General features: G+C 37.3%; 2 protein-coding genes across 3 annotated transcripts in view; one reads left to right on the top strand and one right to left on the bottom strand.

Moving 5' to 3' along the window:
• Positions 1-11,836: 11,836 nt before the first annotated feature.
• On the bottom strand, positions 11,837-17,185 carry LOC100371041 (single-strand DNA endonuclease ASTE1-like). The gene is made up of 2 exons (XM_002742399.3): positions 17,038-17,185; positions 11,837-14,889 (listed from the first exon to the last, which is right to left on the bottom strand). The coding sequence occupies exon 2, from the start codon at positions 14,851-14,853 to the stop codon at positions 12,535-12,537; it is 2,319 nt and encodes a 772-aa protein (XP_002742445.1). The 5' UTR covers positions 14,854-14,889; positions 17,038-17,185; the 3' UTR covers positions 11,837-12,534.
• Positions 17,186-17,234: 49 nt separating this feature from the next.
• The window catches only part of LOC100370291 (uncharacterized), a 29,155-nt gene continuing 24,394 nt past the window's right edge, over positions 17,235-21,995 (top strand). For both annotated transcript variants that reach the window (XM_085500189.1, XM_002742394.4), the window contains exons 1-4: positions 17,235-17,470; positions 19,870-20,182; positions 20,793-20,958; positions 21,583-21,701. In XM_085500189.1, the coding sequence (XP_085356315.1) occupies positions 20,025-20,182; positions 20,793-20,958; positions 21,583-21,701 (443 nt within the window). In that variant the 5' untranslated portion in view covers positions 17,235-17,470; positions 19,870-20,024. The remainder of the gene's footprint in view (positions 17,471-19,869; positions 20,183-20,792; positions 20,959-21,582; positions 21,702-21,995) is intronic.

Genomic DNA, 21,995 nt, shown 5'->3' with positions numbered 1-21,995 from the left:
TTAACAACCAAAATGGCTGCCATATTTGATCATTTCAAAAAAGTAAAACAACGTGCATCTGTATGATTGGTTGAGTAATAAGTATCAACAAAGCCATCTCCAAGAAATGACGATGGACATCCAAGAAGCGAATTTGACTGAATTTTGGCATTAAAAATGGCTGCCAGTCGGCCATATTTGACCGAATCAGAAAATAACTTGACATGCACATGTATGGCTGACCACTATGTCTTTGTACCAAGTTTCAAAAAAATTGGTACAGCCATCCCCGAGAAATCACTCCGGCCGGACTGACAAGGACGAAACAACAAGCCCCCTCCCAGATGGGGCTAATAATGTGGAAACGGTGTTCTCTGATTACAGAAATTGTCTTGTATTAGTTTCTGTAGTAGCTGTGATCGTTCTGACAAATTAATGTGTTGACATGACAGTTACTTCTGTATAATTGATAAGGAATTTCCAATCTAGTGTTCCACCATTTTCGTTCAGCTGATCTACAGAGTTTTCCAGCTTGAACTAACTCAGCTCACTTAGTAGTTGGGCGAATGATGATGATGATGATATGCTTATTGAGAGGTGAATGTTTCTTGAGAAAACTAGAGATGTGGTATTTCTATGCACATAGTTACATGAATTGTGTTGAAAGTCTGAAATTGCGGCAATATCACTAGTTCAAGCAGATTATAATATAATTAAGTGTTGAATCATGATAGTGTCTTCAGACTGAAACAAATTGATGCTACTTGTTTCTATATTTACATCCGATGAGGTTAATAATACAACTCTATGCATCATCGTTTCCAAAAATATCATAACGATTAGATAGTGGATTTGGTTCGCGCTTTGCATCGTGTCTAATCTCATATTTCTTACGTTTCTTCTTGCATAATGCTTCTTGGTTAACTAATGTTTGAATACCATCCTTAAGTTCCTTGTATGTATTGTATACATCACTCAACTCACTCTTGACCCAATCATCGTCCTTGTATGTTTTCAGTAAACTGCTCAAACCATGTACCAAAGTACCATGGTATAGGTTGGTCATATCAGGTGTAGGATATGGCTCATCCAGCAATGAGTTCAAGAGACTGGCATATCTCATACAACTCTGCCACTGTGCATATGCTTGTAGTGTTTGTAAATCAAGTGACGTCTTTTTCGTAGTAGCTTCATGCCTTTTATATGATGATTCAGAATGCTGTTTGAGAAAGCACAGCAACAACAACGCCTCCATAAGATGCTCACTTACCTTAGAGGTTGCTTCGTTAATCCAGTGAACCATTACAGAGACGGGAAAACATAGGTTTGGGTCTATTTTCTCAATACTTTTAAGGAATGTTGGGGCCCGTTTTGTGCCGAGCACGGCACAAATACGCTTTTTCTTTTTATTTTATTTCAAAGTACTAATATCAGACAGGCTTGGAAGTTTCGTATATATGACAATGACATTGCTGGTTTAACGTCACGTGACTGTATTAATGGCATACCAAGTTCTACTATTTTATCAACCCTGGTTATTTCATCAACGTACACAGATGGTGGTGGTGGTTTAACTACATCTGAAGTTATGTCACTTTGTTTATTCAGATATGTAGACCCATCTGTAGTTGTGATACTCATGTCTTGAATACTTGACTCCAAGTTGATAGAAGTAATACTATTATTTGGCCGGGTCACATTAGCTTGTGCTAACATGCAGTCTTTCTGATACTCAAGTTCAACAGGATATTCGCTGTCTTTCCGAGGTATTTGTGATATTATTTAGTCATCAGGTATATCAGGCTATATAGCATCTGGTTGACCTTTCAAAATTATGCCATAGCATACTTCTTTTATTTGTTTGGACACATTGTGACAAGATGGTTGTGTAATATCTTCCACCATGGTATATGTGAAGTGTCTCCTCTGCGACAGGACATTCACTAAAAATGCTTCTGAGTTTTAAGTGACAAGTGACATTGATGCCATCTAAAACCATCTTTGTACCAGTGTTATTGTATTTAATAGTTTCAGTAGTATCATTAATCTCAAGTTTAACTGGATATACCAATGTATTATAATCACTAAATTTAGAATTGTTGATGGTAAATACATCATAAATTTATCCAGCATACACCCCTCACACAGGAACATATGTACAACTATACCCTAACAATTCCATTAGATTGTGCAATCATAAACCTTACATTAAGTAAATGAACCTTTGGTAACTATGCCATATTATTTTTCAATATCACACAATTGCTTCTATTGCAGCAAGGTAACCCCCTACTGTGAAATCAATTTACTTAGTGCTACCACAGGAACGTATTAACATCTAGCTGAGTAATACAATCACTATCTATAGAAACCTAGTGAAAAATAAGCCCATATGTTTTTCCATCTGGATGTTTTTACTATTTACATTTAAGTTTGAGGACATACTAGTAGTGTCTAACTTAACTGGTATGAGAAAATATGCAACACGATTAAGAACGATTATGTGTATAAACAGGGCCGTAGTAGCACTAGGGGGGCAGCAAATGTGTTTTTTTAAGTTTCGTATAAATGCGTAGAGGTGTGCAGTTGCGCCATATGTTAATGGCTATGGGGAGGTATATCTATCTATTTTTAACAATAAAATCATCTTGATATATTTTATGAATATATACAAAACACGGGATATTACAGTATGAACTTTAATACCTGAAACACTTTTGTTCTATCTTCATATATAAGCAACATTAATGTGCAGGACTGATTAATACAATTGATAGTTGTACAATACACAGTTTATGTTTACAACTTTGGCGATAGCATGTTAATTTATCTCCAGTTAGCTTTTCTCGAATAAATACTTCTGGGGAAGGAATGATGCCTGTGCCTCGGTATACTAGTAACTTTGTCTTGAGCCATGCTAGATCGTGTCCATAATTTCACCCGCCGAAGTGCAGAAAAAGAACGTTCACATGACACACTTCCGACAGGTGTTGTAAAGAATATTGTGAGAATTCTGTGGATGGCTGAGAAATAGTTGACATCGATATCACAAACAGCAAGAGATGAAGCAGCATCATTGGGCCTTTGCTCAATTGGTGTATCACTGAACTTTGTTATCCACTTCTCAATTTCAATATTCAAAAATTCTTCCCTTTGCAAAATTTCCCATAGTAGTTGTTAATTGAGGTCACATGGGTTGATGTGAGCTGACCAATGTTGCATGGTAAAAGTGCTTGTGCAGATATTATATCACAGCGATGATCAGCAAATCGCGTCTCAAGAAATTGGATGACATGATCCGAGAAAAGATACATTCACAATAAAATACTCACTGGGCGTCTGAGTAGAACTTTGTCCTACATTAGACCGATGAGCTTGTCTGCCTGAAGTTCTGGGTTTAGTGATTGTGATATCCAAGGCACCTGCAATGCTTGTTATCTTTCCCATAACTTGTCCCATCTGTCATCACAACTTGATTTGCGAATGGCTTCTTTACGTTTTTGTATGCCTTCGTCAAGTCACAATTTAGCGACTGTAATGTTATTGTCACACAAGCACAGTAACTTAAAATGAATTGAGCCACAACCAGTGCCACTATGAATTGGGGATTGATTAACATACGAGCATATACACCTGCGTCACGTTTTGCATCACAATTGCTTCTATCCCTAATAGCTTCCATGGACTCTAAAATTATCTTGTATTTGGCAAGCAGGGATGACAGCGTGGTAACCTTAGCCGTCCAGTGTGTAACACACAGTTTGGGCACTGATGTTTTTTTGTCGGCCTTTGCGTTTCATCCATTAAAAGTTCACTAATATCATCATCACTATTATTAGCTACACTTATAAAGATTGCCTTTCGTTTGGCACTACCACCCAAAGACCCAAGTAAGTTTGTCAACACTGTCAAACAAGTTACGGATTTCTGGAACCTATCTACAACCAGCTGCAAGAGCTAATTCGAGGGTATGTGACAGACAATGGACATATGTTGCGTTGCTGTACTGTCTCTGAATTATAGCTTGTACGCCATTTTTGCCAGAACGCATCACTGCCGCCCCATCATACCCCTGTACAACCATGTTATCCATATTCAAACTATATCCTGTAAGTGTGTTAACTATTGTGTCAGCTATCGTACGTGCATTCATTTTCTCCAGTTGTACAACGCCAAAGAAATTCCCTTGTAATTTGTCTTCGTACACGTAACGTATACAAAGACTGATTTGTTCACAAGTGGCGCAATCCTGGGTTTCATCTGCCATAATACCCCGGTACTCGGGGATAGAAGTAACAATTGATCTTCTCATTTATTTCTCACAAAGATGGAGTATTTATTTTGTATTTGTGGGGAAGTATAGCGTTTCGACTTGCACGTTTTAAATGTTCTGATAAGTCGTGATCATATCTTGATTTCCAGTCCATGAAAAATGCAAAATTGCCATTCTCGGCCTGATCCTCCATCACCCAGTTTCCTCTAAAAGGTATACCCCGCTGCCCGAGTACAAGTACGATGTCAATGATGGATAGTATACCTTTCTTTGTTATAATCTGGCTCTCTGCAGCTTCTTTATTTAATTTGGAAATAATATCTGTGCCGACATTTTGAGTACAATCTAAGAAGTTTCGAACTTTTTCAGTGGGAATAATGTTGTCAACACTTTTCGCATGTTTGTCAAGATAACTATCTTTGACACCAACTGCTTCTTTCCAGTTCTTATATCCTTGTTGTACAAACACAGGGAGCCCAGGCACTATACATTCTGAACAGGCAACGCCTCCAACTGTGCCGTGCGTTCGGGCCAACCGTTAATTATTCATAAATAGAGTCAATTTATGTAGTTTTCTTGATCTCTACTGCAGATATCGGTAAAATATAGGTAAGGCTTCGACGAAATTTGAAAGAGCAACTAATATTCTTCAGCCTGGTATTTTTTATAGATTTTATTCGTCATTCTGTTCGTCTGTATTTTCGAGTTTAAAAAATGTGAGCTGGCTGGAGCCTTCATCCCTTGCGTACAGTTGATTATAGTTCCCGGGCTCCCTGTGGTATAAATGGCGAATCAATGCCTATTTACCTCCCATGAAATGTTATATCGTCTACCTGACGATACCGGAAATTTGTACGATTTTACGGGCTTGAATTTTACATCTTCATCACAGGAAATTCACCGCTTGGAAAAATCAGCAGGGTCTTGGTATATATAACAAATCGCCGACTCCCCCGTTTTAAAGTGTCAAAGTCCTAAGTTTTTGCTTCTATGTGTTTATATAATCTTTCTGTACTTGTATCTAACACCGTGACCAACTCAAATTCCAAAACATTGTCCTCTAATGGTGATCGCTTAACAATTCATATCCTATATCTTTGTATGATATTTATCTTCACTGTCTTTGTATCCTCTTCATCCCTGTTGCGTTTCCCATTGTCTTGAACCATGCTAGATCGTGTCCATAACTTCACCCGCCGAAGTGCAGAAAAAGAACACATGACACACTTCCAACAGGTGTTGTAATAAAGAATATTGTGAGAATTCTGTGGATGGCTGGGAAATAGTTTACATCACAAACAGCAAGAGATGAAGCAGCATCATTGGGCCTTTGCTCAATTGGTGTAACCCTGAACTTTGTTATCCACTTCTCAATTTCAATATTCAAAAATTTATCCCTTTGCAAAATTTCCCATAGTAGTTAATTGAGGTCACATGGATTGATGTGAGCTGACCAATGTTGCATGGTAAAAGAGCATGTGCAACTATTAGATCACAGTGATGATCAGCAAATCACGTCTCGAGATCTTGGATGACATGATCCGAGAAAAGATATGTACTTTCACCTTAAAATACTTAGTAGATACAATACAAAGTAATACAAAGTAGAACTTTGTCCTGCATTAGACCAATGAGCTTGTCTGCCTGCACAGCTCAAACGTTACCTTCAAGTATTTCAAATTGACAGCCATGTCAGCTCCGAAGAAATGTTGTATACAACTGTCAATGTTGAATTGTTATAGTACAAGCAGTAAAGAATCGAGGTAAAGAATACCAGTATGATTTTGTATGACGTCGCCCTGGCAGTATGTATGGCAGTAAATTCAAATAAATGAATAATCGACCACACTCACCACAATCTGATGATACAAATCATTTAAATTACGGTTTCTCTCTTTTTGGAATATGCTGTGGCTCTGAAAAGGGCCGTTTGGTTTGGTTGCTATGAAGCCACTAATCAAGCTCGATCACTTCATTATGATATTCTTGGCGGTTTCTGAAAGGCGCCATTTCCATGGGCACATTCATGCAAGTTTCAGGTTACACTGACAATGGTTCAAATGAATGCCCCTTCTGTAAAAACGTACCTGACGATTTATTGCACATGTTCCTAGAATATCCACGTCTTACTCAGATACTTAGAACTTTATTTAAATTAGCTCAAAACATATATAAAAGCATATCTAGATCAACTTCCTCTCACGTGGTATGTGTTGGGTCCACCTTACATGAAAGCAAGAAAGTCAGATTTTCAGTTAATTAATTATCTCTTTACCACAGCAAAAATAGTCACCCATACCACGCACTTTGATTAATTTAAGAATGGGTGCAACAGTAATATACTAGATGTTTTTCACGGTAGAACCAAGAGACGTGTCTTACTTGAATACCAATATGCAAAATTGTGCAATAAGTTGGCTCATTTTGATACATTTTGGGGTAAAAATGAAACTCTATGTAAAGTAGTTGACAATGCATTAGTATTTACGATATAAACAGCCGGCTCTGTTTAAGCTTTACTTATTTACTATATGTGAAAATCGCAACTTTTTATACACATTATTTAACATTTTTTAACTACTTGTAACGCATGCTGATATTTTCCTGGAATAAACGTTACCTGTTAAAAATCAAAAATCTTCTTGGTGGTCGAGATTCCACAGGGTCTGCAATGCCTCGTGGCGGCGGGAAGCAAAGGACAGAATTTCGTAAACGATCCCGAATATATTCAAAAATATTCGAATACATTCTGCATCGTTCATGTTTGAAATTCTGTCAACTTCTTCCCGCATTAGTTCAAACATAGTTTTTAAATTGACTTCAAACTGAACCGCGCAGGAAAGCGGACCCAGTCGCCTTTCTGCAAATATCTTTGCATCCATTGCAGCTCGCATGAACGGTTCATTTCGGTGCGGCATTTCAGTGAAAAACATCCCAGTACAACAGATTGCTGTGGAGACCAAATATACCAAGACCCTGCTGATTTTTCCAAGCGGTGAATTTCCTGTGATGAAGATGTAAAATTCAAGCCCGTAAAATCGTACAAATTTCCGGTATCGTCAGGTAGACGATATAACATTTCATGGGAGGTAAATAGGCATTGATTCGCCATTTATACCACAGGGAGCTCCAGCCAGCTCACATTTTTTAAACTCGAAAATACAGACGAACAGAATGACGAATAAAATCTATAAAAAATACCAGGCTGAAGAATATTAGTTGCTCTTTCAAATTTCGCCAAAGCCTTACCTATATTTTACCAATATCTGCAGTATAAATCAAGAAAACTACATAAATTGACTCCATTTATGAATAATTAACGGTTTGTCCGAACGCACGGCACAGTTGGAGGCGTGGCCTGTTCAGAATGTATAGTGCCTGGGCTCCCTGTGTTTGTACAACAAGGATATAAGAACTGGAAAGAAGCAGTTGGTGTCAAAGATAGTTATCTTGACAAACATGCGAAAAGTGTTGACCACATTATTTCCACTGAAAAAGTTCGAAACTTCTTAGATTGTACTCAAAATGTCGGCACAGATATTATTTCCAAATTAAATAAAGAAGCTGCAGAGAGCCAGATTATAACAAAGAAGGGTATACTATCCATCATTGACATCGTACTTGTACTCGGGCAGCGGGGTATACCTTTTAGAGGAAACTGGGTGATGGAGGATCAGGCCGAGAATGGCAATTTTGCATTTTTCATGGATTGGAAATCAAGATATGATCATGACTTATCAGAACATTTAAAACGTGCAAGTCGAAACGCTAAATATACTTCCCCACAAATACAAAATAAATACTCCATCTTTGTGAGAAATAAATGAGAAGATCAATTGTTACTTCTATCCCCGAGTACCGGGGTATTATGGCAGATGAAACCCAGGATTGCGCAACTTGTGAACAAATCAGTCTTTGTATACGTTACGTGTACAAAGACAAATTACGAGGGAATTTCTTTGGCGTTGTACAACTGGAGAAAATGAATGCGCGTACGATAGCTGACACAATAGTTAACACACTTACAGGATATAGTTTGAATATGGATAACATGGTTGTACAGGGGTATGATGGGGCGGCAGTGATGCGTTCTGGCAAAAATGGCGTACAAGCTATTATTCAGAGACAGTACAGCAACGCAACATATGTCCATTGTCAGTCACATGCCCTCGAATTAGCTCTTGCAGCTGGTTGTAGACAGATTCCAGAAATCCGTAACTTGTTTGACAGTGTTGAAAAACTTACTTGGGTCTTTGGGTGGTAGTGCCAAACGAAAGACAATCTTTATAAGTGTAGCTAATAATAGTGATGATGATATTAGTGAACTTTTAATGGATGAAACGCAAAGGCCGACAAAAAAACATCAGTGCCCAAACTGTGTGTTACACGCTGGACGGCTAAGGTTACTACGCTGTCATCCCTGCTTGCCAAATACAAGATAATTTTAGAGTCCATGGAAGCTATTAGGGATAGAAGCAATTGTGATGCAAAACGTGACGCAAGTGTATATGCTCGTATGTTAATCAATCCCCAATTCATAGTGGCACTGGTTGTGGCTCAATTCATTTTAAGTTACTGTGCTTGTGTGACAATAATATTACAGTTGGTAAATTGTGACTTGGCGAAGGCATACAAAAACGTAAAGAAGCCATTCGCAAATCACGTTGTGATGACAGATGGGACAAGTTATGGGAAAGAATAACAAGCATTGCAGGTGCCTTGGATATCACAATCACTAAACCCAGAACTTCAGGCAGACAAGCTCATTGGTCTAATGCAGGACAAAGTTCTACTCAGACGCCCAGTGAGTATTTTAAGGTGAATGTATCTTTTCTCGGATCATGTCATCCAATTTCTTGAGACGCGATTTGCTGATCATCACTGTGATATAATAGCTGCACAAGCACTTTTACCATGCAACATTGGTCAGCTCACATCAACCCATGTGACCTCAATTAACAACTATTATGGGAAATTTTGCAAAGGGATGAATTTTTGAATATTGAAATTGAGAAGTGGATAACAAAGTTCAGTGATACACCAATTGAGCAAAGGCCCAATGATGCTGCTTCATCTCTTGCTGTTTGTGATATCGATGTCAACTATTTCTCAGCCATCCACAGAATTCTCACAACATTCTTTACAACACCTGTCGGAAGTGTGTCATGTGAACGTTCTTTTTCTGCACTTTGGCGGGTGAAGTTATGGACACGATCTAGCATGGCTCAAGACAAAGTTACTAGTATACCGAGGCACAGACATCATTCCTTCCCCAGAAGTATTTATTCGAGAAAAGCTAACTGGAGATAAATTAATATGCTATCGCCAAAGTTGTAAACATAAACTGTGTATTGTACAACTATCAATTGTATTAATCAGTCCTGCACATTAATGTTGCTTATATATGAAGATAGAACAAAAGTGTTTCAGGTATTAAAGTTCATACTGTAATACCCCGTGTTTTGTATATATTCATAAAATATATCAAGATGATTTTATTGTTAAAAATAGATAGATATACCTCCCCATAGGCATTAACATATGGCGCAACTGCACACCTCTACGCATTTATACGAAACTTAAAAAAAACACATTTGCTGCCCCCCTAGTGAAAAAAGCTAACTACGGCCCTGTTTATAACATAATCGTTCTTAATCGTGTTGCATATTTTCTCATACCAGTTAAGTTAGCCACTACTAGTATGTCCTCAAACTTAAATGTAAATAGTAAAAACATCCAGATGGAAAAACATATCGGCTTATTTTTCACTAGGTTTCTATAGATAGTGATTGTATTACTCAGCTAGATGTTAATACGTTCCTGTGGTAGCACTAAGTAAATTGATTTCACAGTAGGGGGTTACCTTGCTGCAATAGAAGCAATTCAATTGTGTGATATTGAAAAATAATATGGCATAGTTACCAAAGGTTCATTTACTTAATGTAAGGTTTATGATTGCACAATGTAATGGAATTGTAGGGACATGTCAATCAACAGAAATGTAGCCACTGCATTGTAGTGGCATCATGGCGGGCAAGACATAGCCAATGGGGATAAAACAGTACAACCCATCTCTGAGAGTATCTATTAGGGCGATCCTGTGTACATAGAGACTGAGTGTTGAGATTGACAATAGAAGAATAGTAGAGAAAAAATGAAGGGCTGGAGTTGGAGTTGGAGTTGAAGGTTAGCTGGAGAGTTGGATGTTGGGAGATGCAGTTAGGGTATAGTTGTACATATGTTCCTGTGTGAGGGGTGTATGCTGGATAAATTTATGATGTATTTACCATCAACAATTCTAAATTTAGTGATTATATTACATTGGTATATCCAGTTAAACTTGAGATTAATGATACTACTGACACTATAAAATACAATAACACTGGTACAAAGATGGTTTTAGATGGCATCAATGTCACTTGTCACTTAAAACTCAGAATACTATATAGCGGGCACCACATATGAAGCAGGATGTGTTTTCGAAACACTTGACATCACTCAATGTATACCATGGTGTCTAATTATGTTTATAGTCTGGAGATCTAATCTGATTTTTTGTCCCAGTTCGGACGATGTCCAAAAACAGGGACTATTAATTTGGGTCGTCCCGTACGTCCGGAGCTATATCTCGGGCACCCATTGACGGAATTCATTCAAACTTTACATGAAGACAATACATAATATCTTACATATGCGTGTCAATTTACTGGCGGCCATTTTGGATGTAAAATTTGCTATTTCTGATATCTAAACGTGCAGCAGTTTCTCGGAGATGACTGGGCCGATTTCGATCAAAGTTGGTATGATGATCATACATATTGGGCTGTAGGTGCACGTCATTTTTATTTCATGATTCGAACAAATACGGCCGACTGGCGGTCATTTTGTTGTTCATGGTACCCATGCTACTTTCTCTTGAATGCCATTAACGCTTATGTTTAAATTTTGTACAAAGATAGTATACCAAGAGATACAACTACACCATCATTATTTTTGTTATTCGATTCAATATGGCTGACTGACGCCCAAATTTCATGTCCGGAGCTGTTTTTTCAGAGATGACTAGGTCGATTTGGATCAAAGTTGGTATGGTGATCATACATATTGGGTTATAGGTACACATCATATTTTTTTCGTGATTCGAACAAATATGGCTGACTGGTGGCCATTTTGTCTTTCATGGTACCCATGCTACTTTCTCTTGAATGCAATGAACGTTTGTCTTTAAATTGTGTACAAAGATAGTATACCAAGGGATACGTGCGCACCAACATTATTTTTGTGATTCTATTCAATATGGCTCGCCAATACCCAATTTTCATGTAAAAGTGCTAAATCGTAATTTTTACATGTCCGGAGCCATTTCTCAGAGATGACTAGGCCGATTTGGATCAAAGTTGGTATGGTGATCATACATATTGGGTTATAGTTGCATGTCATATTTTTTCTGTGACTCAAACTAATATGGCTGACTGGTAGCCATTTTGTTTTTCATGATACCCATGCCTACTTTCCCATGAATGCAATGAACATTTCTGTTTAAATTTTGTACAAAGACAGTATACCAATAAATACATCAACATGAACATTATTTTTGTAATTTGATTCAATATGACTGCCCAATGTCAATTCTCGTGTCTTTACACTAAAATCATAATTTTTGACAAATCCATCTGCTATTAATGGTTTCTATCTAATCTCAATGACTTCATCAGCATCAAATTGATATGTCAGATCACAAAATATTGGACGGGGACTGTGTCATTAACAATGACTAGTTTGTTTTGTTTTGGGATTTTTTTTTCAATTTTTGTCAGCCATTCGTTTTCCTAATTCTACTTTTATTTGATGACGTACGTTTGGGTAAGTTATTTCCACTATAGTATTGGTTTGAAAACGTATATCTTCCAATGCTTGCGTCTTCTGGTGATTTCTGTTCGAAAATGAACATTGAATGCCACTCAAGTTGAGGAGCGTCGAACATGCATAACCCTAACCCTAGTATAACCCTAGCATGTGATCCTCTTATTAGCCAGGAAATGCTGGAAAAGCACAATGGGAAAAGTGGTGGTTTTCTTGCCAACATTGACATATGACACTGACTCAAGAATGCATACAGCCAGTAGGGTAGTTAAATTTCACCACATCATATATGGGCTCATGTGCTATACACAAGTATAAAAATATAAAAATTGTTTAAACAACGACTATATGGCTGACTAAAATTAGTAATGTTTGGTCAAACACTCTAGATAAACTCAGCATGATGTTCAACAGCTTATCTAATCATCAGGTTCCATTAATCCAGCAAACCGATTCTGCACATCACATGTCACTTCATATGACAGAAGTGGATTTGAACAAAATTCAATAGTTGGTTCATTGTTACACTCTTCTTGAGAAGGTAAATCAGTGTTCTCTGCTATGAAAGATTTAGCTAAATGCTTCTTAGATTTTGTCTGGTGGAACGCACTTGAAGGAACCACTGACATGACAGTGTGGTTCAATTCTATATACATTTCTAATACCTTTGGGATGTCTGCAAACAATTTGCTCTGCAGCCACTCAGTAGGGTCAGCTTTCTTCAATGCCTTCACTGTTGTGCTCATACTATGTACCAGACTGCCATGGAAAAGTTTGCAGATGTCAGGGGTAGGATATATCTCACCAAGCAGCGAGTTTACAAACATTGAATACTTCATACAGCTTTGCCATTGTGCACATGCTTGAAGTGCATTTAGGTCCAAATAAGACTGCTTTGACACATTTTCATACTGCCTATAAGCTGATAGAAGTAACTGCTTCAGTGGAATGTTCTTCCTTTCATCAGCATCTTTTCTTGTGCTTGTTTTCTCATGAACTGTTGGTGCATCTTGTATTGCTTTGTCACAAGCCTCAGAACCGGAATCATCTACCCCTTTAGTTTGTTCAGTGCTGAAAATATCCATAAAGTACCACCTGAGAAAACACAGTAGCAGTCCTTGGAAATGGTGAAGATGAACCTTGGGTTCTGCCATTGTAATCCAGTATATAGAAACACAAATGGGAAATTGAAGTTCCTTTGGAACTGCATCAAGTTTGGCTGCTTGAGTACCAAGAACTTCATCCAGAAGACTTTTCTTCTTCGATGGGGTTAGAGATGGTATGTCGAAGAGTGTAGGTAGCTCTCCATAGAGAGGAAGTGAGCCCAATGCTTCAATGAAACATTGTTTCAAAGATGACTTGTATCTGGTAAATTCTTCAACAAAAAGTGGCTTATTAAATGCATGTTGACACAGGGGTTTTGATTTGAGTGGAGTCTGAGTTTGAGTTGTTCCATCCTGCCATTCTACTCCTGCTCGAGCTTGGGTATTCAGGCATGAATCCTGTCCTTCAATATCTTTCACACTTTTCAGAAGAATGCCATATAGAAGTCTTCTAATCATGCAAGAAGAATTGTGACAACTTGGCTCGTCTACATCTTCTAACATATCATAGGTGAAATACCTTTTTTGTGACATGACATTCACACAAAATGAAGGTAATCGACCTTGCCTGAATAAAGCCACACACCAGCCTGGTAATGTGGGGCCTTCATAAATCTCCAAGACACTTGAATCAAGATGATTTCTCTCAAAATAATTAACAAATTTTGACCCCATTTCTAGATTGTACATCTCCATGGAGGCTTCAAGATTTGCTTGTATGTCTCTACGTGATGCTTTCCTTGTACATTTCAGTACATCTGTAATAGCACTACTTACTGATTCATACTTGGATAACCAGTTAATAGTTCCCTTAATATGTATATGTCTTTTGGAAACACGTCGCAAGCACTGTCCTGGAAGTTTTACCTGGCAAAAGAAATCATTGAACATTTCTGGTGCTATGTAGTCATTTCCAAGTAAACTTGCCATCAGGGGAACCATATCCTCATTTACACTGAAGTGTGAACAGAATTTTGACAACCTATACATTTCAGTCTTCAAACAGTAACTCCCAAGTTTGCGAGTCTTTCCTCCTAAGACTGGATACTCATCTGTAGGTAAGATGTCGCTTTCTTCATACAATGGACAGGGATTCTTCCACCAAAGATAATTAAGAGGTATATAACCTGCTCTGATATCAAACACATAAAAATCACTATCCTGTCCAATAACTGGACATCTCCATGAGTTGGCCAGAGCAACAATCTCATTATCAGCTTCAAAATCACAATAAATATAAGGAATGTCAAGCTTCTTGAGGACTTTTAGAAAAACTTCAAAGGCAAACAGAGGTAAGATTTTATCTCCACCACCTTTAATGATATTAAGTGCACGCTGAACTTGTTGTTTGGCACGACTTTTAACAGTTGCAAGTTTCCGATCATTCAGGTCATATGCACCATCAAAGAGGATATAAGGCTGAACCTTGCATAACTTAAATGACTTGAAGAATCTGTAACACAGCTCTTGAAAGTCTCTGTAGTTGCCACCATGGCGGAAGTCAATCTTGTTTTGAAAGTAAAGCCAGTGTACAACGCCATGGCCATCAATAACTACCTGTGTATCATGAAGATTGTGAGACTGCAATAGTTGGCGATTATTGTCGATGAAGGAAGTGAGACCAAGAACGCCCATCTTGGTGTAAAATATTGTTATCTGTCTCCATTCAATCTGGAATAGAAAAATATTTACTAGTATATATGTGTACATGTTTAGTCATAGATGCAGATTCATGGAAACTTGTAGCTTTTGAAACATACTGAAAAATACACTGCACGATTTTCGAAAGCTGCATAATTTGCATCGTTGTAAATGAAATGTAAATGAAAAGTATAATACACAGTAATCAGTCAATTGTGAATGATTATGCAAATGAGTCATTCTCTGAATATTTTCAACTGATCAGGGAAGCCTGACACAAGTAATAATACAACTTATTGTTTTAAATCCAGTTACTATTATTGTAATTTTTTGAGAATTCTACATTCTCTGCAGTGCACAGCAAACAAATCAAACACATGACATTATTGGTGCACTCGCAGGTTTGTCATTAGCCTGACAAGTTGGCATAGGTGGCGCCCTGAACTGCAGACTGGGGATTGCAGCAGTCCAGGGCGCCACCTACGCCAACTTGTCAGGCTAGTTTGTCGTCTGTTCCATAAATACTCAGTAATGATATCAAGACACAGAATTAAAAATATTACCATGTTTTGCTTTGCTTATGTGTCAAAATAGTATATCACCGGTTTTGTTCTTTGAAATATATAAGAATTGTTGTCGATTTTGTCATGCACCTCACATCTACATGCAAGTTCTATGGAGTGCATTTCTAGCCCAGGAATGTAATTGAAATATTTAAACAGAAGTGTGAATGAATATAATAATATAATATTTTGATATGTACTTTGCATTATTTGTGCTAAGCCAAATGACCCTGGAACATGAATTGACTACAGGTTTAATATGAAATTACATAAAACTGGTAGTATTTGATTTTTAGGGAAATATAGTGGTTGAATTCTGAAAAAATATTTTTAAAAAATACCGAATCAAAAACATCTGAAAAATTATATAATCATAATATTTTTGTTAATGGCAGGATCCAAGTTGTGAGCGTTGGTCGTTGGGTGATTGTCGTTTGCCACACAAACCTAAACCACTGTTTTTTTAATGATCCAAATTGTACACGACCCTGTATTTCAAATGGCGTTGACGCAGTCAGTAAAAGGTCATCTTTTGTTATGCTAATTTTTGTGTTTATACTGCTCTATTCACTGTGGATACGTTTTCATTTTCACACGGATTAAAAATTAGTTTGTATTCAATTTGAACTGTGTTGCGTATGTAATTTTTGGATGCAACCAGTGTACAACTACATACTTTTCTTATAAATATTCATGTTCAAGGGCCATAATCATGATCTTATAGTAGATGCAAGTAAACTCTTTTTTACTAGTTTTATTGAATTGTCAATATACTGGTATAATATAATAGCAACCCCCCCCCCCCCCGAAGTTGGGTATACCACTTGATATTGCACAATTCACTCCATATATGTCGTGAATTGTGCAATATCTCGTGGTATACCAGACTTCGGCAGGGGGTTATTGCTTAAATATAGTTCCCCACTACTGCATGTGTACAAAAAAGTATTGGTTGATTCAGTAAGTTATTGGGGGGGGGGGTTGTGTGCAACATGGAGCTTGATGTGTGTAGCTAGCTGACTTGGCTGTGAATGACTTGTTTGTTTGTTCGTTGTATTAGAATACTGGAAATTGTCTTTAAACTAATTGAATGCGATTATTTTATTTATTCAGAAACACTCACGCATTCCAAAGAAGAACGGTATGAAAGAAATAATGAAATAAATAACAAGCACACAAGATGTGTGAAAAGACCTGTTTGTGATGGCTTATTTTGGTAATGGATATGGCAAATGTTAGAAATCTCATAATCTGTGTTAATGGTACCTTAATTATTTCATTTAATAATCTATGGGGAAGAACTTTTTCAAATACAATACACTATTATACAAAATTACAATATGGTTCGATTTTTTCTATGTCCAGTCAAATTTGATTTCTGCTGACACATTCATTGTACATGCGTTCGGAACGTTTCTTGGATAATAAATAATGACCTAAAGTAGGTTCGGCATAGTTAGTCAGTCGCCGGTACATTCGCCTACCACTCATAATACACCCACGTGAGAGCTGCAAGCATTTTGTTCTTCTGCTAATACCAGCCATACTTAGATCGTCAAGTCCCTGTGAATAAATAACATTTGTTGCAACACGCCAATTTGTTTCTCCGTCTTACCTGCGAACAAATAATTTGCGCACACGCCTCAATCCGTGACCTGTCTAGTGTAAAACACGAAGAAGAGGAACTGTACGTGGTACAATTGTTTTTTTGCAACGTCGCTTGCGTAAGAAACAATTATTAGGGGGAAGTTCCTTTTGCCTCGTTTTCGTTTCTTCAATGGCGCATGCCCAGATCAGTTAGTGTACATGTTCCCATGGTGCTTTGCGTATTACGGTGACCTAGTACGCTGTTGAAAAGTTTGGTGGTGTCTGATTGAGATTAGTTTTTCATTACAGGTCTCACACTAAACAAATAACATAGCACATAGTTTGTTCATATGATTGACAGCGCCTGTGAGCTACATAACACCGAGTGACGGCGGTTGGCAGCAGCAGCTGAGAAGGTCCACTGAAGTCATTAACTTGACATCACAAGATGGCCGCCTAAGGTTTGTTGACGGTTTGCACTCTTAGTATATAGACACTTGTTACTTTTTAATGTTATGTAGTTCTGTTGTTGGTGTTGTTGTTGTTGTTTGTGTTGTTGTGTTTCTATATAACGTTGTATGATATAAAACCGCATGCTACAGTTTCCTTAATTTCTTAATTAAGTTGAAACGTTGTCGAACACTCGTCTCGACATACGTATTGTTATGTTATCCAAATGCGAACAGACTAATACATTTTTGCATGGAAGCACGGTTCTAATTTTTAGTAACCGTGATGGGCGTTACGATTATAAATGTGATACAGCGTCAAGAACTTGCAAGCTCCCCTACATGTTTCATGTCTTCAATTGTCGTGACGTTATCTCATTCACCAGTCTCCCCGCTTTTGCGAAGTGCAGGTACATGTAGATCCAGTGTTCCATGTCATAAAAATATAATCTACACTGAATTAATTATGTTACTTCGACCTCGTGTATAATGGTAGGGTATAACATTTTTCTCTTAGTCTTGGCACCATATTATGGTGCAGTGCTGTGGGGAAAGGATCATACACTTGCAGGGCTACCACTGGGACCCTGATGATTGCGACAAGTTGTTGCCTGTCCATACACCTATTATACAAAGAATGTAATGTAATCCGCGCCCCTCTCTTATTGTTCATACCAACACTTGAACAACGTTGTACTGTTAGAAATACCAGAAACCAATTAAAACAAAAATAATTGCCTTCTTTTGGGCAAACATAAAGAAATTATTCAAAATTACCCAAGATCTCAATGAAACTTAATTTATTCATCATTACTGATTTTGGACAAATTAGGAAGACTTTACTGTAATCTTAATGTAAATAATGTCTGCTGAAAGAAAAACAAATTTAAAAATATTTGAGTGCAGTGCATTATTGGAACCACCTGTATTTTGTTTGGCCCGAATAATACATGGATGTCCCTTTAGATTATACACACATGTCTTTCCATCAAAATCTTTAATTTATATTTAGTATAAAAATAATTTGGTTATACATTGTATGTATGTATGTGGGTTGGATTTCAGTTCAAGATGAGTTAGAGGTGCACACTTTTAGAATGCATCTGTCCTGTCTCTTCTAGTGATAGCGCTGTCAATAAGTTGAATATCTTAATAATCTGATAGATCATTAAGGTAGCGATAGTCAGATGTAGCCATAAGTATTGCCGTTCGCATTATAGGCAACTTGCAATCTGAGCTGCCCAACCTTTCTGGACATAGCTTGTGTCCAGTGAATACAGCAGCCCATGATGCGAGTGCCAGGAAAACACTACTTGCCGCAGCCCACATACCTACTACGAAACTCCATTACAAATTTCTGCACCTTGATTTCTGACAAAGCTAATTTGATAGTCTTCAAAACTTCAACGCTCCTTTGATGACCTCGTATATGATGACGTTTTCTTTTCAAAAGTGAAAAACAGGATTTGGCAGATCTGTATCTGTATTAGAAACACTCATTTCCATTTTACCATTTCATACTATTTTGTAAGCATATATAAATGTATTCTCATAGCTACATGCTTAGAAACAGACTAATTAGAATTTGTTAAAAGTACTTAACTTATGGCCTGATTTATCATTACAAATGTACAATAAACTGTAATTTTAACATCTACACTATGAAATAATTGAATGTAATATACTTCATTATATTATAATGTCTATAGAAATAATCAGACTTACTTGTGCCATGTACAACACTTAATTAGCGTCATTAAATTGCGCCACAATTATCATTTTATTACTTGCTCATATTAAAAAAAAATCGTTTTTTGAAGCATTGTATGACAAATAATACTGCGTACCTAAAAAATAAAATGTAAGACATTCATATTAATGTAACATTCATGCTTTTAAAGAACGTGTTTTAGCATCACCTCATGCATAAAAAAGGTGAAAATCATCCATAATTAGAACCACATGCTAAAAACAATATACGCCGACAAAGTTGTATATGGTACTGTCCTAGTATATTCTTGCCAAACGAAAATAGCTAGGCCATATTGGTACTATGCAATGAAAAGGACATACTAGTATACAATATATTCTTGCTGTAAAAAAAGCAAAATCTCACACTTGTCGAGTACTCAAATATTTTGTAATTGTCATAGGACAAGACATACATTGTCAGGCAAATATATTTTTGCAGTTGATGTGTCAGCGCCACATCACTGAATCTTGTATATACCCTATACCGGGGTATTAAATTGTAGCGCCTAATATATCAAAATTTTTGGTTCAGTCAAGTTGACACCATTTACAGTAGAGTAACCTGCATAACTATGTCAAACTAGGTTAAATTTGTTTATTTTCTATAATTAACTACATGAAGTAACTAAAACTTTGTTATATTTGTGCTCTCATTTCAGACAAACCAAGTGATGTGATTGAAACTAATCTTTAATTTATTCGGTCACTACTACTAAATACTGTTATTGTTAAGACGTTGATCAACTGTAATTGATTAAGTACATTTTGAGGAGCATCAATTATTTAAATTGGTGGGGAAAATAAATGCTTCGACATGCCGCCGTCACGAGGAATCAAGAAGCCGAAAGAAGACAAGAGTGATCATCGAGTATTGGCCAATAGATACAGAGTTGAGAAAAAACTTGGCAGTGGGAATTTTGGAACCGCCTTCCTGGTTTTTGATTTGAAAACCAAGAAAGGTGATGAAGAACTGTGAGTATTTATTATGTGGTATATGTGGTATATGTCCAGTAGATTTGGGCGTTTGGTTGATTTCTTGGATTATTTAGTTATTATAGTGGTAGATATAGGATGTTAAATTTGGAAGCCAGACTTGTTCCCTGCTACGGAAATTTAGGAGCCTGCCAACCAAACTGTAGACTGTAGACATGTAATAAAATTGGGTTCTTAGTGGGAATAGATATTCAGAGATAGATGGGTTGAGTAGTGGTGGGTCACTCTGTGAAGAAAGTGAAGATGAGCATTCAGTTATAATTGCTCATTGTAAAGTAAAGCTAGAAACAATAGACTGCTATTTCAACCCCTGCATCAGGTCATCGCCATCACACGACCATCATTACCCATGAAAGAGAGCATTTAGAATACCATTCAAGCCTCCAAATGTGCCCAAGTGTTGTTAGCATTTGATGATGAAGAGGTAGATGAGTCTGGTGTTCTCCTATTGCTAGGTTACTGATAGCACACCAGTGTCAATTCTTTAGTAGGAATGTCCAGTCAGTTGTTCAACTGATTGCTGCTGTTTTTTACTACCACCAAGATATTTCTGTGGCTGTTAACAAGGTTGTTATTTCTTTCTTTATAGTAAAGTTTTAAAAGAAATTGCTGTAGGTGAGTTAGCACCTGATGAAACCGTTGATGCCGTCCATGAAGCCAAACTACTTTCAAGGTTAAATCATCCCGGTATTGTCAGATTTTCTGACAGCTTTCTAGATATGGAATTTTTTTGCCTTATCACAGAATATTGTGAGGTGAGTATGTTGATGGGATTTTAAGAGATGGACCTGCCTGCAATGTCATTCTCTCATTTGTCCGAAAGTTTCTTCAGTTGTTGACTCGTGCTGCTGCTCGTCACCATTGGCCCAAAAGTTCTAGTATGTCAAAGCTCAGCTGAAAAATGCATAATGATGCGTCAAATTATTTCCTTCAATCAAGCTACAATCTGATGTATCTACCATGAAAATTGATAAGCAACATCACTAATTTTTGTATGTACAAATTGCAAGTGCTAGTGCTGACACATCTCCCCATCAAATGGCAATTTGAATGCGCTACCCTGCCGTCAACCAGGCTCGTCAAACACAAGCTCTTGTGACCTTAACCCAAGGATCCTCCAAAGTCGCATTCTTTAGTGAATTAATCTCGGCCAGTGGAATTGGCCTTCCCATTGAATCTGGCCAACTCACCCAGGGTAGAGGGCTGACCTTTTTGATGTTCAGCCTAAGGTAGGATTTGAGCTTGGGTATACCGATCATGAGTCTGATGCGACAACCAGTATGCCAGCAGTGTCCAGTCATTCAGTGCTTCACTTGATCATATCTGAAAATTAATGAATCTATATTTTATTTATCAGCTCTATATTTTTCTATTACTAGGGAGGAGACTTGGATGTGAGAATTACCAAAGCCAAAAAAGAAGGGAAATCATTTGAGCAGAACCAAATAATGGATTGGTTTGTCCAGCTTGCATTGGCTGTTGACTACATGCATAGCAGGTTAGAATATTTACTGTTTTACTTATTTATTGTATCATCATTCGTGGTCCCATTCGTCTGTGCTGTAGTTTTTCTTCAATATTTCGTTACTTATTGACTCTCTTTTTGTTTGTGTCCACCTTGTCCACATGACCAACATTTCATTCTTGTTGAATGTCTGCATTTTTTTTGAATGTGCCCTGTTTCTCCGCACTGAAAACACCTGACTTGGTCATTACTATATCCGTGATAATTTGGGTTACGTGCAAGTTCTGGGAAACGAGGTTGATATAAAGTGGTTTCATTATGAGGCAG

Source organism: Saccoglossus kowalevskii, chromosome 6 (assembly GCF_978046115.1).
Source record: "Saccoglossus kowalevskii chromosome 6, keSacKowa6.1, whole genome shotgun sequence".
Lineage (NCBI taxonomy): Eukaryota > Metazoa > Hemichordata > Enteropneusta > Harrimaniidae > Saccoglossus > Saccoglossus kowalevskii.
The sequence above is the reverse complement of the archived record's forward strand: the minus strand, read 5'-3'. Positions and strand labels throughout refer to the sequence as shown.